General features: G+C 41.4%; 1 protein-coding gene and 2 non-coding genes across 3 annotated transcripts in view; 1 reads left to right on the top strand and 2 right to left on the bottom strand.

Annotated features, from left to right (window-relative positions):
* fgd5a (FYVE, RhoGEF and PH domain containing 5a) overlaps positions 1–22,566 on the top strand; it is a 33,798-nt gene extending 11,232 nt beyond the window's left edge. Inside the window, 21 exon segments of the mRNA XM_034212394.1 lie at positions 1,210–1,310; positions 1,313–1,326; positions 2,844–2,902; positions 3,209–3,237; positions 6,300–6,453; positions 7,450–7,606; positions 12,418–12,508; positions 12,962–13,012; positions 13,197–13,255; positions 13,948–14,019; positions 14,185–14,232; positions 14,234–14,254; positions 17,481–17,564; positions 17,664–17,743; positions 17,877–17,973; positions 18,639–18,776; positions 19,031–19,133; positions 19,240–19,376; positions 19,890–20,018; positions 20,327–20,481; positions 21,707–22,566. Of these exon segments, the coding sequence (XP_034068285.1) occupies positions 1,210–1,310; positions 1,313–1,326; positions 2,844–2,902; positions 3,209–3,237; positions 6,300–6,453; positions 7,450–7,606; positions 12,418–12,508; positions 12,962–13,012; positions 13,197–13,255; positions 13,948–14,019; positions 14,185–14,232; positions 14,234–14,254; positions 17,481–17,564; positions 17,664–17,743; positions 17,877–17,973; positions 18,639–18,776; positions 19,031–19,133; positions 19,240–19,376; positions 19,890–20,018; positions 20,327–20,481; positions 21,707–21,743 (1,816 nt within the window). The 3' untranslated portion in view covers positions 21,744–22,566.
* Positions 19,630–19,701, bottom strand: trnae-cuc. The gene has a single exon. It is a non-coding gene; the product is annotated as a tRNA-Glu (tRNA).
* On the bottom strand, positions 20,553–20,624 carry trnae-cuc. Its single transcript has one exon. It is a non-coding gene; the product is annotated as a tRNA-Glu (tRNA).
* Positions 22,567–26,924: the final 4,358 nt, after the last annotated feature.

Genomic DNA, 26,924 nt, shown 5'->3' with positions numbered 1-26,924 from the left:
AGCTGACGCTTTTATCCAAAGTGACTAAATAAGTGCGTTTGACCAACAAAATACAAACTTGAAGAAAACAGAATCATATAAGTACATCAGGTTTCATAAAGCAAAACATTTCAAGTGCTACTCAACTGATAAGCCAGTCCTTTATTAGTATATAAGTGCTCTGTTAGTAATTATATCACTTTAAACACAATTTCCCAAGGTAATGTCTTCAAATGTTGGTTTGTCACGGAACATGCCAAACCCAATCATGGTGACTTTAACTTCACATATTTTGCAAATTTCACAAATTGGGGTCTTAAGCATTATTTGCTTAAAACGTATGAAAACATTTCGAATCGATTATTTTTCTGTTGATCGGCTTATTGATGAATGGACTAATCGCTGCAGCTCTAGATAGGAATATAAGCTTTTCTGGAAAATATATAGGAAAGGATTTATAAAAACATTCCTATTTTCTGATGCAGGTCTGCTGTTTTACCGTATGCCTTTAAGTAAGCAGTCAAAACCCAAGGAGATAGCACAACTTTTCTCAATTGAACTTCAAAATCTCTTTTTTTTTATCAAATGCATCAATCAGTCCCCCAAAGTCTTTCAATTAGATTTTGCACAGCGCAGGTAAAACGTGGATACATTGCATACTATAAAACTGAAGTTTGGAAAAGTTGTTATCCAGTTATCATCGCGGCAATATGCATTCGATCAAAACACTGAATTGATTTGACTGTGCCTAAGGACATTAATAATTACCACGGATAGCATTTAAAGGGATTACATGTGAAGTGACCTACAGCGTGGCCCCCTCAGGTAGAGTAGCACACAAAAGGATTACCGGTGTACGAACACAACTGTGCCATCTGTGAGAGAGAACTAATGATGAAAGAGATTACAGTGTGCCACTGGAGGGCTCTACGGGAGGATTGGAAATGCTCAGAGGCACACACAGGAAAAGGGAAAAAAGGATATTTATAGCAGACTTAAAGCTCAGTGGTTTGAGGATAGGCTGCTGCAAAGATTTAATGCAAAGGTACTTTTGGGAATGTGTCATTAATGCCTTAATGTATTGCCAATTAAAAATACTTAGTGTCTTTCTCTCTCGTAAAGCTACTACTACTGTACTATTGAAGATGTGCTTTATGTAGAAGCTGTAACTATTAAGTATTCATATTTCAAGCTGGTTTGCTGTATTCATTTCCTCTCTTCCCTTGGCAGTGCCTACACAGAGCCTTTCCCGATGAACGCCGTCTCTGCCGGGCTGTCAGCGGACGAGGACCACGGGCGCACTTCAGAGGAGGAAGAGGGGGCGGCTGAGCAGAGTATGACCGACAGGTGAGATATGGGATACAGAAACAGATGAAAGCAGGGTAGAAGATGTTTAATTATGTTCTCTGAGTTACCGACTGGCATTATATTAATAGACCCTGTGGAACTCATATTTAAAATATTCTACACATGGCGATGTCAGATTTGAATGAAGATGACAACATAATATATTTACGAGAGTAGGACTGAACAACAGAACCTAACGTAAATTATTGTGTGTATCTTTTCTACAGGAAGATACATTATAAACGATGCAAGTTTTTGATCCATTGTCTCTAAGTCAATTCGTTTTTTTAAATGTGTTTTGGGTTAAATGCCTGTAACATGGTCTGTGGTTAACACAAACTATTTCATTATGATTTGTCTATGATCTTCTGTGCAACAGCAGGAGTCCAGAAAATGTTTCCTTACGAGTACAATAAAGCATTTAGTTTAGTATCATAAAACTTTTTGTTCTGGGACATAACATCTGGCAGTAATTACCTCTATTGTGAATTTCAAAGCTACTACGTGTCTTACAATATGCAGTTGCTAACATGTGGCTAAATGAGAATACAGTAGTTGGTGACATACAGTCATGCGCCCATAAGGTTTTTGGGATTGCTTTCATGCTTTCATGCTTAATAAACCAAAATGTGGTAAAGATGATATAGCTAAAGAACATATGTAGGCTAAGTAATATAAACACAGCTTATTTTCTGCAATTATCTAAAATCCAATAAAAAATGTGTTTTCTGAGGGAAACCCAACGCTAACTTCCCTGTTGGCCTACAAAATACTTTACCCATGCAGCACTCTATTGCTTTAGGCCTCAAACTCCCCGTACAGTAAAAGGCATCCATTTTACAGTAGCTCAGAGATGGACCCCACCCGTCCTGCTCCCATAATAATATCAGGCCACACAGCTCACATCACGTGACACGCATTTCCTTGTTTTCTCCTTCTTCAAAGCAAAAAAACAATACATTTAGGAAAAAACAGAGAGGAAGAGGACCAGAGAGACTTGAGTTGGCTGCAGGAACAGTTTATTTTAATGGAACTGTGTTTTGGTTTTACTTCGAGGAAATGAGGATCAGCGTGCCTTAATGCATTATTTGTGAAATGCCCCATAAAGAAGAGAGAAACAAAATAACACTGACAAAGCACCGGAGCCTTGCCGGTAAACCCCTAAATTGCTTCAATGTTATGTTTCGGCTCGGATGTTTTGAGACCCTGTGATTAGCCTTTAAATCAATGGGCACCAGTGTTGTCGCCACAGCCTCTCATACATAATGTATCTGAATTTAAATGTTCCGTATTTGAGCAACCCTTTGTGTCTCTGCTGTTACTCTAATGAAATAATCAGTCTTATTTCGACAGCAGAAAACTGACGCACAAAAAAGTGAATTTGCTTTATTGCCAGCCTCCTTGGCTGCTGCGAAGCTGTTCCTATTAATGTTTGAGAGGAATAAGTGCCCTCAGAGAGCCTTTAAACATTAGCTGTGTTCACTCATCTCACACTGTTCTCCCTCGCTGTCACGCAGATTGATGGCCGATCCCGAGCGTTCTACGTCGCCAAAGAGCTGGTCGACTCAGAGAGACTGTGAGTATCTGCGCTGGATTTCCCCGTTTGCACACAGACGCATCCAAATCTGATGTTTTTTTGGCCTTGTCTGTACTCTCCTTTTCCTCTGACCGTATCTCTCCTGCTCCTGAGCTAATTTATCCTGAATGTGGACTATCTGACAGCCAATTACACATTAACCCTTCTTCTGATGTACTTTTCCCATCATGCATAATTTAGAAACTTAATGAGTCTTGTATAAAAGATTAACATAGCTGTGTAGAAGGTTGTAAATTATTTTCAGAGTTTAATTAAATCTTGTGTTTCTCTCGTCTTGTTTTCCAGACACGTCAGCGCCCTCAAGTACCTTCAAGAGTAAGAAAAGCTTCGCTGCCACGCCATAAGCGTGTCACATTGGCTTTGAATGTATCCTCCTTTAAAGCCTATTAAACTTTCTTAATGATAACATCACTTCCTGTTTGTCTGCTCCCCATTCTCTGTCTACATCTCCTGTCGTAAGGCTCTGCTCAGGTTTATCAATGTTGTTGCAGCGAGATCTACTTCCTGGTCTTGACAGAGTTGATGTGTTGCACACTGGAGTGGTCAGTTGTAAGATGACGCAGCGTGCGTACTGCGGGCGTTTTGCTGATGCTGTCCCTGTATCCTTACTCAACTAATACAATGATACATAAATACAATGATTCATAGCAACTCAGCTGGCAATCTGCCTCCTAAAGGTCACAAAAAGTCAGCTGGGCCCTTTAGTTGTTGTGGTTTATGCACAGTATGAACTTCATATGGCCTTAAAATGGAGAATATCCCCTTTAGAGGTGAAATGACTTCTGTTAATGCGGGAGAGAGGATTTAAGGTTGAGCTGGGGTAAGCTTCATACGGTCGGCCATGCTTCACCACCAACTGTTTTCATCTACTTCCATCAATTCTCACTTACTACCTGTCAAAACCAGACCAAATCACTGGAGGGAAGGGATTTACCAAACGCACCACATAAATGACGGTGAAACAGTTAAAAACTTGAGGGGTGTGTTCATGAGCTTAAGTTAAGTGTTTTATTTCATTGCTCCAAAGCTTTTAAACAACATGTCGACATCTGTTTCCGAGTTGCCGTTCCGACTTAAGGGAGGGTTAACGTAAATGTTCACTTTCGCAAACTACATTTTTGAATTATTTTTGACACAACACCAATACAGCAGCAATGCTCTCTCTTGCAATGTTAATGGAAGTGAAACATAATCCGTGAACCCCCCTCCTGATCCAATCCTCTCCAAAATGTAATGGGTTTTTCCTTGGCTCATGCTACACCCTTTCACCAAGTTTCATGAAAATCTTTTAGCATAGTTCTGCTGAGAAACAAACAGACAAACATAACCTCCTTGGCTGAGGTGAGCATTATTTCATTTTAATGAAAAGGGAAAGTCCCGCTGGAGACATCAGATAGGCAACACCTTTGGAAAAACGGTGAGGAAGAGTTGCCATTAAGGTGATGGTTGCCAGTACAAATCTGACAGGTAGAGTCATTGAACCAGGAGAAGCCCATCAGTCAGCCTGTACCTTATAACCTTGAATGAGGTCATAACCTGAATTTCTTACATGTGCCCACCCACCATGATTTATGAAAGCCTGCTCTGGGCACACTAGCAGCTGCTTTGTATAATGTCTAATTTGACGCCATTAAAACAACAAGTAATGCAAATATTATACAATGGACGCCTCTAATATTCATAAATCTGCAATCTCATCATTATGCTCAATTATACTAATTAGCTGCTGCATGCCAAAGCACTGTCAATGTGGGCTTTAAAGTGACAATTTGACAGTCTATCTTGAATCGTTCAATTATATAATTTTCAGTGAATTTTTCCTTTTTTATACTAACCTTGGTTTGAGCGCCTCTTGTGTAACCACAGGACCTCATTGAATCTTCTTGCCACCTTTCTAAGGTGACATTGAGGGCTTTTTTTATCATGCTGCTGCATAATGCATTGCTGCTGTGTTCGGGTGTTATTATTCTTCAAACTTCAAACAGTGATGTGTTGAGATTAGTTACTGTTTGATGCACAAACAGTAACTAATGTCATGTCATAATTAGCATGAAACTGAGCAATACAGCTGGGAAACACTCCAGCGGCACGAACACACAGTTTGGGGTGTGAGGGGGGGCGTTAAGTGAGAGGCACACATGAGCTATTGTTCCATTGTTTGATAAAAAATAACAAGAATACAAAGAATTTCCAGAGCCTGTCCGCACATAGGAAGGGAGGCCGTGCTCCTCTTCTAAAGGCCTTTCCCTGCAGCAGCTTCAACACATAGGGCTTATTATTTTGTGCTTGTTTGTAGCCTGTGACCTCGAACAGATTCTCTTTGCTGAGCTACGACCGACCGACTGCTTAACGTTTCTTTTGACCTGCCTGATGTGAGGGAATAAGGTTGAGAGTGGACCGGGGAAATCTGGAGAGTAAAGCTCCTCTCATTCATGGATCTGAGTGTTTGTGTGTAACCCGGAAGACAACCAGAGCTGTTCTTCTCCCCGGCAGATGTGATGAATGTTAACTCATACGCGATCGATTGTGCATGATGAACGACGTGTTCTGAAGCACCCAGTGTCACTGCATTATCCAGCAGCCGGGACAACTTTATTTGTTTTATGTGCTTTACTCAGAACTAGAATAGATGGACTCCAGAATGTATCACTCACACACACACACGCACGCACGCACACACACACACACACACACACACACACACACACACACACACACACACACACACACACACACACACACACACACACACACACACACACACACCACCATACACACACCACACATACACACAGAGATTTCTTTGTACTTCATCTATTTTTTGTGTGGATGAAAATCTCTCTTTTGGTTTTTTAGTCCCATGTGACATAACTCTTCATATTGGCCCTCTTAGTGTCTGGCACTGCAGCTGCTATTAATGCCTGTTGCTTATGTTTTATGTGCGCTGAATAGACTTCAGTGAACCTGAATTAATTGTATATCAGTGAATTTTTCGTTTCTTGTCTAAGGAAACATGAAAAGTGGGGATTTTGTACGAACCAGCATTGTGTCATTGAGCACCAAGTTCTTTATGCAACAACACCTGGTGTGATACTCTTGTACAAGCAGTGCCGCCTTTCCTGAATGCCTGGACAGAGCCCAAAGTGGTGGGGAGGCTCTGAGGTGATTTGAAGGGAGGGTGGCAGGAAGGATGTTTAGGAGTATCTGACCTTCCTTCCATTTCTCCCCCCTTTTTCATTCCTCGTTGCCTTTAATTTCTCCTGCTCACTTCCTTCTTTTACCTTACCCTTTCCTCCATTCACCTCTCTTTCTACCCCATATGTCTGTTGTTTTAAATATCCCTCTTTCTCACAAATCCCTTTTCCCTCTCCTGTGCAGGACTTTAGGTCTGCAGTGATGGAGGCGCTGGGGGAGGAAGAGGAGCCTGTGCTGGAGGAGCAGAGGTTAGGAGAGATATTGGGCATGCTCCCCCAGGTCTACACCCTCCACAGCAGCATCCTTACTGAGCTGGAGGAACGCATTACTCAGTGGTAAGAAACACCAGGGACATTACTGTTAGTTGTCCTGTTGCCTGTGTTGTACACTGCAGATGACGCCGTTTCTAATCGTGGTGTATTTAGTATGTAGCCTGAATACAGTTCAAACTGAGACAGGCTAACGCAGCATGGATGTAAAGTATAAAAAACGCCATCCTCCATTCTACACTGAGGCCACACAATAATTACTCTACAACCTATAACCCTGCTTTAAAATGCGTAGCAGGATAAAATAACACTTTGTGAGGTCATTCTTTAACCAGAAAGACGTGTAAAGGAGCAGATCCAAAGGTTATTTAGAGACTAGCAGACACAATGACAATATTTACTGGCTGAAATTCAAAAAGACAGGCTGATTACAGATGAACAAAACTCCATGCATCAACAACAACATACAGACAGCGCAAAAATAAAACTGGAAACACAGAACATGAAGGAATTACATGAAATAAAATAAACATAACCTAAGGGCAGGGCAGATTATGACTATATGAGACGAGGAATATTCCCATCTTTATTTGTTAAGAAGCAAATGAGCATATTTCCTGAAATGTCCACTTTTCATTTAATTTAAAATATCAATTAAAACCCTCTCACAATGACATCTTTCTAGACATTTGCAGATGTTCCATAATCTTACGAGTGATGGATTATATTCCTAAAATAGTGAAGTCACAACGAATGTAGTTTACTGTAAAGAAAATTGAAAGCAAAATGTTAACCTCTATGTTTAAGGTTGTCGACATCATCATTATGGGAAATGTATGAAAACTAGGGGAGAAGTATGTTAGTTAAAGGACAGTGGTTACAGACAAAAACAAGTCATGGATTCCTTGAATGACAATTCTAGAAGGTTGAATACAAATTCTAGAATATAAAATGTTTCATGGTAGACTATCGATCTTTGCATTGATATAAATAACAAACATTCACTTTGCATGAAATGACTTGAGAAAATGTACTTAATCTTAAAATGTTCTATCTGTGCAGGGAGGAGAGCCAAAGGGTGGTCGATGTGATCCTGTCACGTCGCGAGGACTTTGGGGTGTTTGACACCTTTATCTCAGAGTATGATCGCAGCATGTTCCTACTGGAGGAAAGCTGCAAAGACAACCAGGCCTTCACCAACATCGTTAGGAAATTTGAGGTAAAACGCTGAGCAGTGAAACTAGATCCTGAGCAGACAAAGGGAGATTTTAATTGTGTCTCCTGCCAACAGTTAGTCTTTGTGTCTATTCCCATTTTTTCCTTTGTGTTTATTATTTTACTGAGCGCACTGCAATAGATCCCGTCTTCATAGGGGAGCTCGTAGAAGTATTTTGACAGTCACATGCTGACAGTTTGACAGCTCAAACCTCGGGTTCAGTTTCTCTGTTTATGCAGGGAAAGTTAAACCTTGTATGTGTTTCCAGGGAGTAAATATGGTACCTGTTTCCCTCTCAACTTAGATTTTGTCACCCAGCTCCACATGGAAATAATGGCCTTTTCTAAATCCCATCTATCCCTCTCCTCTCCTTGGAGCTGACCTTTCCGATGTCATGCACGCATATTTTATACCCACTCAACACCAAATACTCATTCTTTGTCCAGCAATGGATCCCTTCATCCTTTCGCTCCCTAGAGAGCAGGAAAGTGGGATTTTGGTGTCAAGATCAAAATTCATAGCAAAGCTCATTCTAAACCCATCGCAATCGTCCACAGATTGTGTGCCTGGTCTACTTTAAGCAACACTTTTGATATATTGGAGAGGAATGGGTATAGTTCAAACTGGTGACAATGTAATTGGCCATTTGTAACTAAAAGACAGGATATCAAGAGAGCCTAAAGATAAGACCAAGAGATTCACGGATAGATTTCTCATTTTTATGCAGCTGTGTCCTCGTCTATAGAATTGATTCACAATTTGCCGCAGTGTGGCAGCACACAGGTCACCCTGAATAATAAAATATCCCAATTGAAAGCCTATCCTGGGTTTCTGTTTATGTTAAACATTGAATTTCACAAAGCTTCCTACTCAACAAAGCGTCTTTCCCTCCAAAATTGTACACATTACCAGTCCCATGCTGTATTTGGATACACTTTGAGTGGCTGACACAATGCTTCCAGGCTCATCGAGGGTTGATAAGAAAGAAACGGACAAGGCACTAACTGTCTCCGCTCATGAATATTCAGAAGCAGCTGCCCCTTCCAAGGAAAATGTTGGCTCTGCCAGACTTTAGCGAAGCTCGTGTAAATAGAATAGAGTGGAGTTGAGAGATGAGACCCTTAACCATCACAATTATCTTTAGTATCTTACAAAGTGTCTTCGATAAACCTTGATCGAATTCGTGCCACTTTATTTTAGCCTCATGAAGTTGATAATAGTCCCTTTTCTCACATCATAAACCACTAATTGCCACCTGGAGTAGCAATAAATGGATTGATTTGCAAAAAGGATAAACCCATTAAAGGACATGATCATATCTAAGGACAGAAGTATATTGTATGTTCTGCAGAAAGGTTAGTCTCATCTCATCTTGCACCTCTAAATTAACACCGAGAGGCATATCCAATAACCTATTCTCAGTCCACCGGCAGATTCACCACACTTGCCACTCCATATACACACAGAACATTGTGTTAACATTTCCCATACTGCATATAAGACTATAATCTGAGGTCTGTCCTCCCCAACCTCCCCACACCAGGGCATTGTTTTTGTGTGATGGATGCTGTGTTGAATCAAAGCACTGCCTTGGGATTTGCAAGGTGTGTGTGACCCCACTGTAATGAGGGAGAAGGAGGGCTGAGGGAGAGCAAGGAGGATCATACGGGTCATAGGACACTATATGTACTACTGAGAGGGGCCGATAATCTTTTATCTGTCGGCCGTGTGACGCCTCATTATACTTAGTAGTGGAAACACTGATTTTAAGGTTTTTTTGTATTATTGACTGCAGATATTTTTGTGAATTGAAAATGTTATAGGGCGTTCAGTAGAGTTGTTTTGCCCGTCTGTATTTTTACGACCGTACGCTCAATGACCTCTCATACTTGCGATGATACACAATATTAGAACTATTTTATACCTTCGATGAAAGCTGGCTCCTTATTCTTGTTAACCGGCCGATAAATGCTTCTGTAACAAGCTTCTTCTTTTTTTTTTTAAATCCTTACGGCCCGTCCACACAGTGGCGTGCGTTGACGCTTGCCGGCGGGCGTGTCTGACACTCGACCAACAACCAATCACATGAATCTTCCGCCCCAGACACACAAGCACGCGGTTTGATTGGCTAGAGCTTGTACTGGCATATGATTCGATTGGCTGACGCCTCCGTCGAGGCGTCAAAAGTTGAACATTGCTCAACTTTTGAAGCGAGCAACGCCAGCAACGCTCCACGTCGCTTCCCAAAATGCAGTTCGGCTAAAAGTCACCCCATTCAAAGTGAATGGGCAGAAGCGTTGGAAGCTTCAACGCACGCCGCTGTGTGGACGGGCCGTTACCTTGACTTAGGCCACATGTTGGACAGTAGAACAGTTTGGTCTCTCTTAGAACCGAAGCATCTGCAGATTAAATCCACACCCAATGTGTTATGATACACTAAAGTTAGATATGAGAGATCCTTTTAATTCTAAGGGTAGGGGAGAGGGAGAAACTCCTGGTAGAGATCTGCACTCTACCTGCGTGACCTTTACAAGTTTTTCATCAATTCATCTCTTTCTTTGTTTGAAGACTGAAACCCATTACCTCCCTCAACACGTCTTCTTCTTCTCAACCTTCCCGCTTTATTTTGCTCCAAGCCAAAGTCCAGCAGTCTAAGTGGTAGTAATTTCATTGTAGATATGGTGATGACAGTGATGAAGTAGCCACAGACTCTGATCAGATCAGAGCTAGACCTTTACACGATTAAAGCCTCCTCTCCACAGCCAGTTCCCCTGTTTACCACACCATCTATAAACATTGGGTAACACAGTGTGGTGGTTTGTAAATGTGTGTGTGTGTGTGTGTGTGTGTGTGTGTGTGTGTGTGTGTGTGTGTGTGTGTGTGTGTGTGTGGTGTGTGTGTGTGTGTGTGTGTGTGTGTGTGTGTGTGTGGTGTGTGTGTGTGTGTGTGTGTGTGTGTGTGTGTGTGGTTGTGTGTGTACCCTTTGTTTGTGAGTGTTTGCACCTTGTTGTGCTGGTGTCTGATTGTTTCGCAGGGACATGTCCATACACATAGATCTTGTGAAACTAGTTTATGAAATCCCCTTTCCAAAGCACATCCACTTAGATTTATATTCATGCCATGGCTTGTGTCGGTGTGAAGCCTGTGTGTGTTTTTCTCTTGTGCAAGAAGCCCAAAGGAGAGGAGGAGGCTGTGCAGCAGGTGGACATAGAGCGATAGGGGGAGAGAGCGATGGAGTGAAATCCTTGTAAAGGCAGCTGGGCAATGAGGCAGACAGAAGCTAATTAGAGAAGCAGTCTCCTTTACAACTCCCCAATTAGATCAGTGTGTGCATTTTGTGTGAATGTGTGTGTGCATTCAGCAAATCAGTTGGCCGTGAAAGAGTCTGAAAGTGTTGGTGTATGTGTGTGTGCATGTGTTTGTCTCCCAGCACGAGGCATCACCCACTCCCTCTTCTCTCCTCCCCCATTTGGCTCGCTCACCCAAACAAACCACACGCTAATTACCATCTCTGGAAAGCCACTTCCTCTGAACAAGTGTCAATTGGATGACAATTTACAAGCGACACTTGAGTAGAGCGGATGTTCTGAAACCCAAGCTGGTCTAATAATGGAGAGCTGTGTATTATAGTACTTGACGCATCATGTAGTGATAGGAGAGAAGAGGAAAGAGAGCAGAAAAGAGAGATGAATTCAAACAGAGGTTGTTGCTGAGGGCCGAAATTAAGGAGAGAAGGATTAGACAAAGAATAGGAACAAAAAGATAGTTTTTGTAAAAGGCCTGCTCATTAAAAGAGGCATCAGCTCTTTGTTTTACTTTTGACTCCTGCACTCCAGATTGCGATAATGAAGATAAAGAGTGGTGTGTTTTCCTCACATCCCACCCCTACCCTTTACTGGCCAAATCAGTGTTATCTCATCCCCAGCCCAAGGTCTGTGTGTGTGTTTATCCCTGCTTGTGTGTGGAGGGGCGCATCAATAATATATTGTTTGTGAATGTGTCCGAGACGAGTTCATTGTGTGTCTGTGTGGGTTCTTGTCTGTGTGCAGTGTGTGTGCAGTGTAAATAAGATGAAGATGATGTTTCCCGCAGGGCGCTATCTGTGCCTCTCTAATGAAAGATAGGACTTCATTGGATTAGAAAATGCTCTGGTGTGTGTGTGTGTGTGTGTGTGTGTGTGTGTGTGTGTGTGTGGTGTGTGTGTGTGTGGTGTGTGTGTGTGTGTGTGGTGTGTGTGTGTGTGTGTGTGTGTGTGTGCGTGCGTGTGTGTGCGTGTGCGTGTGTGTGTTGTGTGTGTGTGTGCGTGTGTGCGTGTGCGTGTGTGTGCGTGTGTGCCCGGTCCCCATTGCTCTTCTACCCGCTCAGGGCATGAATACCTGTCAGAGGCAATTAGATCCTGATAGATTTTCTAAAGCTCTCTTTGATTGGACCAATGTCTGCCCCCTTTCACCTGCAAATAACTACTGTGAGGAGAACAATGGGAGTTGTTCAGGGGTTTTCTTTGCTGAGAAGATGCGTCAAGGTCAGCCAGTCCGATAGTGTCCCCGTGGTCACTAGTGACCTTGACTCGCTGCATCGCAGCATTATAGAGGTCACCTTCAAAGAGATGTGGTTTTCTGGGTGCATTTCAGGAATGCCTTTTGACGATCAAGCTATATATTTGTTTTAATGGTTTTATCTCAGTGGAAGTCAAACAATTCAGTAGCCTACACTGAAAACAACTTCATATAGGATATCCTACAAGATGTCAAATTCAAGCTTTGAAACCCATGTATATTTACTTCTTTTCTTTTTTGACCTCTGTGTGTGAACAGACACGAAGCCCAGAAGAAGCTGAAATCCCACTGAAACACCAGCTGCTGCAGGTCATAGTGAGAGTGCTTCAATATCGAATGCTACTCACAGGTAACAGACAAATACGCACATACGCAAGGCTATTCAATACATTTTAAAGCAAGCTCATGTCATTTTGCCTAACAAGGGCTATTGAAGTCCTTCATAACAACTATGGGATAACATTAGCCGCTAAAACGTATAACAGTAGCAAATAAGTTAAGCACTGCTAATGTTAGCTAACTGTAAGTGAGCCACGATTAGCTAGGCTACTGTGTACTTAACTAAGTATCTTAAGTGAGTTGGGTTTGTTATTTTGCTCATGAATTCAAGCATTGGCATTTTCTTCTTTTAAAACATACTCCTGCTTTTCAAATGTACAAATGCTAGAGAAGACAGGTTGTTAGCATAACGTTGTGTATTAGCCTAGTTCTTACCATGTTGCACTATACTTTACAGTTTATAAAATCTCATTTGTTTTTTAAACCTTATTTTCATGCCTTGACCTATTTCTGTCTTCTCCAGATTACCTGAACAACCTCTCTCCTGATTCTAAAGAATATGAGGACACGCAAGGTAAACCTGAACGCCATTAAAGTCATGTTTTATCACTAGTAAAAGACATACTGACATGCATACAGACTGCAGCTGCTAAACATGTATCAGGCCGTATTTGTCCTCTCACAATCACTGAGTGTGTCTTTATTGAATTGGGTTGCGCATAAATCTCTCTCTCTTTCTTTATCTGTTTATGTTGCAGCTGCCTTGGTGATCGTGTCCGAGGTGGCAGACCAGGCCAATGACAACCTGAAACAGGGGGTGAGATAACTCTAAAAAGACTCTGTGTGCTTATATCATTGACACTGTTAAGCTCCTGTTGAGTTTGATATATTCCCAGCCCAGCGTGCTGTTATTGAGACACGTCATTATATTCCGCTTGGCAATGAAAAGCAATTATAGGATGGAGATGGAGCGTAAAGAAGTTAGACAGCTGAGGTTTTCCTGTGTATCAATCCTTCTTCTAAATGACATGCAACAGTGAAGGAGAGGTCTATCCCTCTTTGGGAGGCCGACCTCTGTAGCCCGTTGAAAAATGCAAGGGGCAAAGAAAGATGATGTCATCAGAAAGTCCCAGGTGTATCATTACAAAGGGAGCTGTGTTAGGGTGGACATGGCTTGTGCTCCTCCTCAAACATGGAGATCATTTACAAAACCCTCTCGCCTCTCACTGTCAAGATCCCCTGTGCCTCCCTTTGGCTTGCCTCCTCTGTTTATCACACTTGCTTTTATTTCCTCTTCTGTGCACATGCCGGGACACGCATGCACAGAATGGACAGATAGTGGAAACACAGGGTCCCTCTATCTCTTTCCACCCCTCTATTCAGTTTTCCGTATCACATCCCTTTCCGCCTTCCTCCCTTTCATTCACGAACAAACAGGGACAGTTTCATTCTTTGTCTTCTCTACCGTCCATCACTGGGTAATCTCTCTCTATCTCTTTGCTCTCTCAGGAGAACTTGCTGCGTCTGGTCCACATCGAATACAGCGTGAAGGGCAAGAGGGACCTCCTGAAGCCCGGAAGGGTGAGCATCAAGTGGCCAGTGTTACTGTCTCACTGTCAAAACACAGCGACACATTGTTCTGTCGTGACGTCTGACAAACAATATTTGGGTCTTAAAACAAAGTTGACGTAGGCAGGAATTTGAAATCTTAACATGTATGTCTTATGGGTGTTGTTTCTTCTTCAGATGTTTGTCAAAGAGGGCACTCTGATGAAGGTCTCGAGGAAAAGCAGGGCAGCCTCGACACCTGTTTCTGGTAATACATCATGCACTCTTTATGACACATGTTTAGATTGCAATTGACATACTGTTTTCCCTTTTGTTTGAAAATAATGGTTTGACATTTTGTGAAATACTTTTATTAGTTCAACTGCTAAGAGTTGGATGAGAAAGTCCATGCCACTTCAACTATAATTAATTAACACCTAATATTTTATATCTTCAAGTTGTGATTTACCAGGAGGTTCCTTGCTGGGTGTAAGACAGATCAATTTAACAAGATAACACGTGTTAATTAGTCAGCTTCAGAGGTGTTGGTAGGTGTATTTTTCACTTTGGGAAAGGAAAGACAGGCTTTCCCTGTTTATATTCTCTAAATTAAGCTAACCACCTCCTGGCGATCGCTTCAACTTAAACAGACGACTATGAGTGTAATATCAATTTATTATCTAATAATGCAAATAAGCATGCTTTTCAAAATGTCAAACTATTTCCTGTAGGATGTTAAAATCTTTCTGCACCATACACAAGTATTTTTTGTATTAGTTTGTCTGGGCTTTTCATTGAAGTTATACCACATGTGATATTTGACATATTCAAAGAAACATGTTGGTTTCTTTTGGAACTTAATGCTCTCCATTAGGGGTTCAAATGAAGTCTTTGGGTTTGAACCAGATGCACACTTTGAGTTTGTAATGTCCAAGGGATTGATTTGTTTGCACAAAACATAAAAACAAAGCTAGCGGGGTCTGCGAGAATATGGTGTAATGTTGGGTGGAGATCGATTTGCGAGGTAGGGGAGGTTGGGAGGGAGGGCACGAGGCCAAGGCTGTAAGACCTCCACTTGGCACCACACCCATCCAGAGAGGGCCTCCCTCTTCGCTCCTCCCCTCTCCTCTCAGGACTTGTTTTCGAGGGCCCCACTTCCTTACAGGATGTTTGGTGTGGGTCACTGGATGCTGGCTTCCTGTGTATTGGGAGGGGACTGACAGCAAAGTGAAGGCCAGACACCCTGTAGAATGCGGGGTGGAGGCGTTGGCGGAGGGGGGGGGGGGTTGCTACACAAACACATAACGTGATACAGAGAAGCCCACTCTATTGTTCCATGTGCAATCAGTGCTGTCTCATGTTATGAATTATGCTTGAGCTACATATCCGTAGGAGCAGTATTTAGGATTTTTGGCTTGTCCTTGTTGATCCAAATTCAATACAATGTGAAGAAATAGATTTATGTATCTCTTATGTTTATCTTCAGTTTGCCCTTATTCTCCTTCAGTCCTTCTAACAGGATTGCAGTCGAGGGATGACTGAAAAGGGCTGGTGGTTGACGCTTGTAAGCTATTAGGGTTATAGCCATTCCCTCTCTTGAGGTTGACGGCTTCAGTGGGTCAGGTGTTATTTATGGGCTTTTAAGGAAAGAGAATCCGAACAATAGTGAAGATGAAAGCCATCACTCACCTCAGCGATGGAGAGAAGCTGCAGCCATGTCACAAGCCTGGGCTTAACGAAGAGAGTCGGATGAGTGAGGGAAGGGATTAGAAAGAGGATGGAGAAGGAGAAAGCTGCCAGAGGGAAGACAGTTTAAATGAAAGAAGAAGCTGAATCAGAGCTTTGATTCTCTGCCCTCACTTGAGTGGGCCTGACTTGACCCTCTGGGTTGCGGCTGTAATTGTGCTGTAATTTCTCAAATTCCCTAGGGCTGGAAAGGGGTCGAGTTTGAGCCAATTTCCCCACATTTTATTTGTATTATTGAATATTTTTCTCCACACTTTTGTTTATCGATAATGTTCAGGCATACAAGGAGCAGCAGTGGTTTTTTAAATATATATATTTATTATTATTTATCACAATAGATAACAAAATAATTTGCTGTAAAAAATGTATTTACAACAAACATAAGTAGGTACTTACACATAATGGAAAAAATAAGAAGAGAAGAAGGAAAAACAAAGCTGAATGAGACAAGAAGAGGAAATAAGAAAGAATATTGTACACTACTTTGTATATTACTTTTGAGTTGTTCTCTTGCCAGGCATGGTGTAAAGAGATAATTACCTGTGGATGTACTACAGTAAATGCAGACCCTATATTATGTGATAAAAGACAGTTGTGGGTCTGTGCTGAGCATTTATTAGAAGGCGCATTTGAGATTGTGTCACAACTCTGTTTCTGTACTAAAGACTTAAGCTTTTAAATCAAATTTAAATATATTTCCTTTTTTTTTGCAGTGTAAATGTAGGTATTGCATTCAGGCTAAGGCTCAAAACTCGTGCAAGGGAGAGACCTTTGAAAATAAGCGAGATCATGAAGAGTCAGGTCTAATCTTTGTGGGCCTAATCATACCTCCAAGGGGAATCAAATGAAGGTTTAGTGAGTTCTTTTGAAAAACGAAACGTCTTAAGTGGCGACAGGTCAAGTGGGTACATGTTGCATCTCATCTGGGAAGTCGTTTGAGTCATCTGTAACTTGGCACTTGGCTGGTTTTCTGTGGAAGGAATCCTGGAGTAAATGAGCGACGCAGGGTGGAGCAGACGAGCTGCGGTGGCTGCAGCCCAGAGGTCAGGGGCAGGGCTCGGGCTTGGCCATCGCGCTGTGTTTTGTCTCCAGCCAGTAGAGTCCAGTGAACCCGTTACTGCTGCGTGTGTTGTTGTTGTGGTGGTGAAGGTGGCCGGTTCCACCCAGTCCTGGTTCTCAGTGTAGCCTGGGAAGGTTGGGAGGGGATGCCTGGAGCCCGGAGCAGGGTGGAGAATTCCTGGATGCTGCCTTTACGGCCCCAGCGGATGTTTAGAGCACACATTAGGTGTGACCCATGATGTCATCTCTTTTGTCTGGGAAGGAATGAAATGCCTCTCGTAACACAATGGACTTCTCAGTGTGTTCAGGAGATCACAATACTTCTGGTCCGACAAGCAAATAAACAGTTTTAATACCTCATTTTGTTGTGTGCATACATGGGAATGTTGTGCACCGACATGTGTGAACACTTTGAAAGGAAACATGATAAGTAGGTAAGCACAGAAAGTAGCTCACATGAAAGAAAGAATAAAGAGAGAGGTGTGTGCTGCAACTGTAGACATTATTCTCAAGGTAACACCACCACCTTGTGGCAATATGGAGTTTTGCATCCTTGAATAGATGGGAATTTAACACATTTTTGTAGTCATTCAACTAGATGTTATATTATCTGCTATGTTATTCGTATAATCAAATAGGAGACCCCTAACATAATTTGCATTTTTCCTCTTTCTATGTGTTTTTATCAGATGAACGATATAATGCTGTACACCTACCCACAGCAGGATGGAAAATACAGGCTTAAGAACACGCTGTCTTTGTCCGGGATGAAGGTAGATTCACTTCTCCCTTTCATGACAATCACAGTTAATCTCCAACTTTCTATATTTTCTGGTTTAACTGTGATGTGCATTTGCCCCCCTCACACACAGGTGAGCAAACCCCTCCTCGACGACGTGCTGAACTGTCTTAGGATCGAGGTGTCTGACATCACCATAACACTGTCAGCCAGGTGAGCATCTGGCCAAACCTTGAAATTGTTTCGAAAGACTTTTCTCTGATGATGGATGAATCAGTCTTGATGATCCATCTAAAGCCTTTCAGAAGTATGAGGTATGATTGTTTCTGTGTTTCTGTTTCCTCAGTTCAGTGGGAGAGCGTGAGGACTGGTTCCACACTCTGAGTCGGGCTGTAGCCGACCACGCTGCAGGACTCTGTACGTTTGGTGGACCCTGCAGTGAGGTAAGAAAGTAAAGAGAGGCTGTTTTTTATTCTGGGTTCATAAAATATAATGTAATAATTAAATGTTTACTTTAAAAATCTGCAATAATAAGGTGTGTTTCACATACAGTAACATTTGCTTAGATATATGTAATTATGATTTTAATTTACACTATGTTTTATCCAACAAAATAATCTTCTTAAATCCCTATTATATTGCGTTTAGACTTCCAAAAACGTTTTCACTGCAGTCATTTAAAGGTGGGGTAGGTACGTTTGAGAAACCGTCTCGAGATACACTTTTTGTTATATTCCATGGAATGCTCTTAACATCCAGATAGCAATGAATATCTTAAGTGCTTTGACAACAAATTCATACAAAAATGTCATCTGTGGAAGCTGTAGAAAGCACGACCAATCATCTGTGCCGGCCCGGCTAAAGTAACTGGATGGCCTACCTGCCTGTCAGCCTTCCATCTGTGCACAAACTTATCTCGTGCCCTCATTGGTCATGTGCGCGTTCCTGTGTGTTGGAGGAGGGGCTCTGTAAGGAAGTGGCAGATTTCTTCCGGTTGTGTATTTTCAAATTCTAGCGCACTCGAGCTGGTTTCTCCAAAATGACCTACCCCACCTTTAACTCTGCCGATAATATTTCTATAACCACACCTGGTCCTTGCCTCCAACAGGCCCGTGAGAAGCTGTGGATGGCACTGGGTGAAGCTGCTCCTTTGCTGGTGCCGGTTTCTCATGTGATGATGTGCATGAACTGCACCTCTGACTTCAGCCTCACACTGAGACGACACCACTGCAACGCCTGTGGCAAGGTCAGATTCACACAACTTACAGTTTCTGAACCGGACCTGATATTAATAGTAATATAATATAATTAATTGCTAGGTTTCCAATAAAACCATTGTGCTATAGGTTCTTCATTTAAGGGCCACTTTTGATCATTTGTTTGGTTGCAAGTTGTCATTTTATCATATGGATGAAATATCAAGTATCACAAGGTCAAATAGCCTGTCTGTGTGGTGTGTATATTGTGATATCTAAATGTGTGTATTGTGTCTCTGAGCAGGTGGTGTGCAGGTCTTGTTCCAGGAACAGATACCCTCTGAAGTACCTCAAAGACAGGGTGGTTAAAGTCTGTGATCACTGCTATACTGAGCTCAGGAAAAGAGGTGAATGTCAGCTTTTCTGCATGTACTGGGGATCATCAAAAAGAAAAAAGTTTTGTGTGCGTCTTCCTCTTGATATGGCATTAACTGTGCATGTGTTTGTCTGCAGGTGGCAGCTTGTCGGGGGCGTGCGGGAACTCCAGCCCTCGGACTCACCGGGCCAGCCGTCCGCTCTCTGCTGTCTTCCAGAGCCTGCAGCCCCCGAGCCTGTGGAAGAGCCGAAAGACCACCTCCCCTCTCAACCAGGTCTGTTTTCATAACAAACAAAAATTAAGCTTGACGGGCCAAATTCCTGATCACTATGCATCTCAACCCCTCAACTCCTCAACTCCAAATCCACTTCTCATTGTCTGTCTCATGGTCATGATAGATGTTTAAGTGAGGCTGGTGACAGAGTACTTTGATGGAATGAAATCAAATCCTCAGTTTCAACACACATTTCTTTATAGTTATATATGTTTATATAATCGAACCCATAGTGTCCAGTAAATAAAGTGAGTTCCCTGACCGGGAATCGAACCCGGGCCGCGGCGGTGAGAGCGCCGAATCCTAACCACTAGACCACCAGGGAGCTGTGTTTGTAGTGTAAAGCTTGTGAAATGGAATGTTAGGCATGTATGACAACCGACAGCTGAAGAGTAGTGTCAAGCAGCTGCCAGCGGGGTCACTATATGACTCAGATAAAATGGAGATTGTGATTGTATAGTTTGTTGCTTTGGTGTATTACATTGAATCTTATTTTGGCATTTATTTCATCAGGTGTCGCTTACAGTGGAGGGCTCCACCATGAGCGGCAGCCTGCAGCGGAGAAAGAAGAGCAAGAGGAAGTGGAAGCGGCTCTGGTTCCTCCTCAAAGACAAGGTGCTCTACACCTTCACAGCCCCGGAGGTGAGGGGGCACAGAGTCTCCCACACCAGCCCCAAAACACTCAATTATATCTCAGTAATTTCCTCGCAACCTTCGTCTATCCTTTTCTTATTCTCATCTGGCCAATGCACTGATTAACACTCACATTTCCACTGTTCAACCCTCCTCCACATGACCTATCAAGGGATTCTCTGTGCTCTCTTTCTTTGACATGTGTGCATTGCTTTGTTCTTATTAAGACATTCCTGTTATTTGCATATTTCTGTCATCTCATTCGTGTGGTTAATTTGTATCTGTGAGTTTAATGTCTTTACCTCTGGTTCCTCCAGGATAAAGTGGCTTCAGAGAGTCTACCACTGCAGGCCTTCACGGTCAAGCTGACCGAGAGGCCGGAGGGAGAAGAGAGCAGCAACGTCTTCCATCTGTATCACAAGAAAACCCTGTACTACACCTTCAGGGCGGAGGATCCTAACACTGCACGAAGGTAAGCACCAATGGCGCATGTATAAACTTTAGATGTTTCTTTATGGAGGTTCAGTTTTTGGGAAAACAGTGTTCCCTGACCGGGAATCGAACCCGGGCCGCGGCGGTGAGAGCGCCGAATCCTAACCACTAGACCACCAGGGACCCCACAGGAGATATGACTAATTTTTTGGAACATTTAACATGCACCAATCAGGTATATGCACCAATCTGTATCCTCATGAGGTTGATTTAGGAAATGCTTTTTAACGTAGTTTTAGGTAGTAAAAAAAAAGAAGTTTTTCCTTCAATATCGCGATGGACTTGTTATCGCAATATTATCGTACCGTGAGTTTTTGGTATCGTTACATCCCTCGTAAATACAATTGAGAATTGTAAATTCTGACACATATCTGCCGATATATGTGTTTTGTAGCATAACTTATAGATATAGACTTAGATATGGAGGACTAATACGACTTAATTTTCCATAATAAAAAAATGTATAGACATTTGCATTTAAAGCTACAGATAGAGAATCAGCACTTTTGAAACAGGCCTGAAACAGAGGGGTATACGGCATGATACAATGCATGATCTCTTTGGTATTTCAAGCCAAACACTTCAGAGACACGTTTTGCATATATCCTATAATTTATATTGTTGAAAAAGAGTTTGAAAGGGGACCTTTAAGTTTAAATCACTCATCGAAGGGATAGTAAAAATTAAGTGCATACCTGGAAATGGAGGTATCTAACGTGATTGACCAATCCTGCTTTTAACATACCTCCTTGATGACGGTTTTCATTCTTTGGAATGGATCAGATAAAAACTGCAGATTTACAGATTAATTGTTTTGTCATGAAACAACAAACTACAGCACAGAAATTGCAAACTAAGGTCAATGTAATGCCATAGTGTGTCCACCAGAGAGCGCTGAAGAGTTCATTTTTTTAACTGTGAAATGTCTGTCAGTAAGTATCCTGACAATAAAAAATTAAAAGAACTGATCATAACAAAAGTTGGATTAACAAAATGACCAATTTAGTTCTGCAATACCCGGACCCCTTAACCTTGATATGGCTTCATCTATACGAACACTGGATTCTTCATTTCCCATAATGCACCCTTCCCTTCATTAAAAGCAGCAGTCAGACTGAGACTACAGTAAAGTGGCTTTGTCATGTAAATTGGGTGGAGTCCCCCTTTAAGATTTGGTGTCATAAGATATTTCTCTTGTGTTTCAGGTGGGTCAATGCCATGGAGGAGGCTACTGTTTTATAGCACCCGCTCAGTAAAATGAACGCGCCCTGCTGTGTGACTGCTAGGACTCTGTGGAGCACAACATGGCTACCTGCTGCTTCTGAACTCAGACCTGCTGTGGAATATTATTTGTGAAACGAATCACCAGGAGGGGATCTTAGACAAGGCTGCCACCCAATGGTAGGAAGTGGAGGATGGAAACGGATCCATCCTAGTTCAAGGAAGACTTTATATTTCAGGAGCAGCTTGGATACATCAAACGCTTCATCCAAAATAACTGTTTCACCATCATTCACAAAAGGTCCCACTGGATTATTAAACTGAGCATCCTTCATTTTTACTCAGTTCCTGCTTGTGTTCTGCGATGAGTATAACTTAACAAACACACGTTGCTCCATAGTAATATTTGCAGCTAGAAAAAAAGGGAAAATATTGGTCGCTGTTTTAGAACAATATTTGGTATTCTGAATATACATTGTGAAATATACACTTGCAGATATTGTAGTGAATTATAGGATTTGTTTGTATAGAAAATGCTGATGTTTTGAGGTCATCACCCCAGTGTGTGTACATTATATTTCTTGTGGAGTTTTACACAATGTTACTATTATATTGAATTTACAAAGCTACTGAATGGCCCTCAGCATGACATCCACTCAGCAGTATTTCTAAAGATGAAACCTTTGAAAGACTCTTTGTATTTGAATATGTATGTTTTGAGAAAAAAAAGTCAAACCGTTTCAAAGTGCCGATTGATTTCCTCCAGTTGAATGCAGTGCAATTTGCAATCGATGATGAATGTGTCTGAAATTAAATTGTACTCTTTGTTCATTATATTATCAAAGTACTGTAGTACTGTCATGTCTTCACAAAAGACCTTGATAACATTAGCTTTTTATCTACTCTTATATACTTTACAGACAAGTAACATAAGAATATACTATTGTGCCATTTTTTTATTAATGCCTTTCTCATGTATATATATATATGGATATGTATACACTGCTGGATAAAATCACACTTACTTAAAGGTCCCATGTCATGCTTTTCCGGTTATTACCCGTCCCCTTGTGTGTTATGAAGATTTGTCTGCATATAAACGGTCTGCAGAGTCATTAGTTACTCAATATCAAGCCACACTTATTGTTTTTACTTCGGCTGTGAGTGTTTGTGTGTGCTCAGGATGAGTTTCGCGCTGTCTCGCCGACCCGGAAACCACACCAGTAAGCCAGCTCACTGAGCAGCGAGCCTCGCAACGTCCCGACCAATCAGAGCACACTGAGCTCACAGGGAGGGGGGGGGGGGGGGGACAGGAGCTCCAACAAGCCGTTTAGGACAGAGTGAATACCGGTAAATACACATACTTTACAGAGATGCTGTATGAGAAACCAATGTGAGTTTGGAAAATTGCACAATATAAATCTATTTTAGTAGACCTCAACAATGGAATTATGATCAGTAGAAATGGCCATGACATGGGACTAGAGAATAAAGAAAAATCACTGTTATACCTAGAATCTGCCAGTGTTAAGAGTCTTCTGAGCCCATAATGTCTGCAGAGTTTCACTGCTGTTTTAACATCATGCAACAGCCACCTTTTTTTATCATGAATATCACCTGAAGGCTTTGTGCTGCTCCATTCAGAATGCAGCTGTACCACATGCGATCTTTCACCCGTCAAACGGCATTATTTCTAAAGCACACATTTGTTCACCAAGCCCTGTTCAGCTTTTCTACCTGTTTCTTATGTGCCATACCTATAGTGTTTATGGATTGTACCTCTTGCATATAGTGCATTGTAAATGTTAATGTATATAGATACATATAAGAATAAACTCCTTTAAAAAGTTTACTTAATGTGCTTTATCACATGAAGCTGTTTCTTTATTCTAAGCATGGATGGATTTCTATACAAGCCCACCAAGGGGCCACAAGTGCCACAGGCCCCCCTGGCCTTCAAAATGTCGTACAAAATGTCCCACAAAGAAACGTGCATCAACAAGAAAAAAACTCAAAATGACATAAAAAGATGCAAGATAACAAAAAGAGAAAACAACTACTGGGACGAAGAATTCACACATAGACACAAATATAACCACAGACAGACTCAACACAACCACAAAAAGACACAAAACAATCAAGAAGACACACAATAAGAACACAAACAGACACAAGAGCAACCCAAAAGACACACAAATGGCTAAGAACAGACACAAAACAACCATAGAAACATGAAAGGACTACAAACGGCCACAGAACAACCACAATGACACACCAGAAGACCACAAACAGACACAATGACACACCAGAAGACCACAAACAGACACAATGACACACCAGAAGACCACAAACAGACACAAAGACACACCAGAAGACCACAAACAGACACAAAGACACACCAGAAGACCACAAACAGACACAATGACACACCAGAAGACCACAAACAGACACAAAGACACACCAGAAGACCACAAACAGACACAATGACACACCAGAAGACCACAAACAGACACAATGACACACCAGAAGACCACAAACAGACACAAAGACACACCAGAAGACCACAAACAGACACAATGACACACCAGAAGACCACAAACAGACACAAAGACACACCAGAAGACCACAAACAGACACAAAGACACACCAGAAGACCACAAACAGACACAAAGACACACCAGAAGACCACAAACAGACACAATAACACACCAGAAGACCAAAAACACCACACAACTACCACAATTGCAACACAATATGTACTATGTCATGACTACAAAGACACACCTAACAACAACAGGTTATAATGCAAACAAATTACAAGGTCTGCGCCTTTGTTAGAGAGGTGGTGCAGCCTATTCCATATCCGTGCCAAGGGCACATTATGCAATCCGCCCATGATTATAGGTTACAAAAAAGCAAGAGAGGAAACAATACAAATACATTAACACCTGTGTGATGATCACCATGCCAATACTCACTACCTTTAGGAAGAGCGTTGTTCTTTTTTTGATCAGCAAAGGTCACTACGTCCAGTAGCCTACATTTCTGACTGTATTTTGTTTATAAACGATTGCATTTACTCGTAAATTGCTCATATTATTCGGCATTTAAACCCCAATATCTAGGCTAGAAGTACACAAACTATGCACACTCCAAATCGTGATAAACAGCAGTAAATCAACAGCCTGACACAATCTCTGCAGCTATAATTATGAGCCTCACAAAATAGGAACTTAATCTAGGTTTTAAGCTGTGCTCTAACTCAACTGAACAGACATTACGTGTATCACCTGTAAGTAATGCTTGGATTACGCTGATATGAGTACATACTGTAACTAACGTGTGTCCATTGTTCGTGGCTTTTGCAAAAAGTAGTTTTTTTTAAATGCATCCTTTAACCAGCAGAAGGAAGCAGATCATCATCAGAACTGTGTGTGATCCTGATGACTGAACACTGGAGAGTTCCTCCTGCATATTTCCCATTGTACGCCAGTATTAGTGTTGGAGGGCGTTTGGGTTTAGATAGTTAAAAGAAGATGTATAAGATGCAATGACAAAATAGTCACTTGTAGAGCAAATGTATTATTTCATGTAATGAGATAATGCATTAGAAAATAAAAAGGAAAGCACAGAGAAGGAAAGTGTACAATGAATGATCTGTATCACATACCAGAAGTATGGGAAGTAACTAAGTACATTTACTCAAGTACTGTACTTAAGTACAATTTTGAGATACTTGTACTTTATTTGAGTATTTCCATTTTATGTTACTTTGTACTTCTACTCCACTACAATTCAGAGGTCAATCATGTACTTTTACTCCACTAAATGTATACCTTTAGTTACAGATTTTGATTAATGATGTGAAATATAATCAACACTTACATTTAGACTTTAGTTACACCTGGAGTAAAATTCACAAGCTACCCTGTAGTATACAAAGTCATGCACCTTTACCAGCTGTGATAAACAAATAGTGCATCAATAATTATAATCAAAACATATGATATTATTCTGAAATGGGCCAATCTGCAGTACTTTTACTTTTGGTACTTTAAGTATATTTACTTGAGTAATATTTTGAATGCAGGACACACTAACACACACATATTTATTGTACCCAGACTTTTACTTTTGCTTGCAATAACTTTATTGTGAGTGTGAGGATGTTGTTAGAAAATGCAACCACTTCAAATTCACACACTTTAAATCCACATCTTTCCAGAGGGGGTCATCATTTGAATTGCGTTTTTATTTGCGGTAAATGTTTGGAATTACATTTTGGAAGCAGATGTTCTTAGGTTCTACTGTTCTTCTCAGCACCTAAGGGTAAAGGGGTAATGTTAGAGGTCTGTGAAGACCCCACTAAAAACAATGAATCCTACATGCCATGAGACTGGGTTGGAATGTATCAACACTGCATTTCATTAATTTCCACTACACTGATTGACCCGAGGCACTCTCATTTTAGGTCAAATCAAGATGACATATTTATATTACTCAGAGGGATTACACATCATTAATGCTGACTTGTTGCTGAAGTAATTTGGCCAAATAAGAAACACACATTCCCACCCACTGCCGGAGACTCTTAATGAGCCCTTCTTTTGTAAAAGGCTTTTCACTTCCCAGCCTCGGGTAATAAGAGCCATCTGAGATAAGTTCATTAGTTATACCAAAGAGTTCCACTAAGCCAAACAACCAAGTCAGACAGTGATTTAAAGCGACCAAGACAGCATTGCTAGCATTAATATTCAAAGACAAAGTAACAGCACAAAACATTTCGGCCTATTTATTTTTCAGCTTTTTATCTGCAATATTAATGACTGTGAGTAAACCAGAGCAGGCCCGGTGAGTGCTTACAAACGTACAGACAAGTGGCTTTAATGTATCGGCCAGTTTAGGTCCTTTGGTAATTTAATATGTATTTATTTGCACATTAAAAACTGTATAAGGTAGTTAGGAACTAAGGGAACACAGGGTTTGCTGAGGACACTGTTACAGAGATCTGGCAAAAATATAATTTCCACTTTAATGAGTAAAGATGATGTGATGGACTTAATTATCTCAAAGGGTCTGAATATCTCTAAGGTTGTGGTGACTGATGTTGCACTCTCTGACCATTCCTGTGTTTTCTTTGAGAGCTCTATTTCTGTTCACAAAAATGTTCAAAAAGAGGTAACCACAAAGCGATATTTAACT

Source organism: Gymnodraco acuticeps, unplaced genomic scaffold (assembly GCF_902827175.1).
Source record: "Gymnodraco acuticeps unplaced genomic scaffold, fGymAcu1.1, whole genome shotgun sequence".
Classification (NCBI taxonomy): domain Eukaryota; kingdom Metazoa; phylum Chordata; class Actinopteri; order Perciformes; family Bathydraconidae; genus Gymnodraco; species Gymnodraco acuticeps.
Note: the sequence above shows the minus strand (reverse complement) of the source record. Positions and strands in the feature narration are given on the sequence as shown.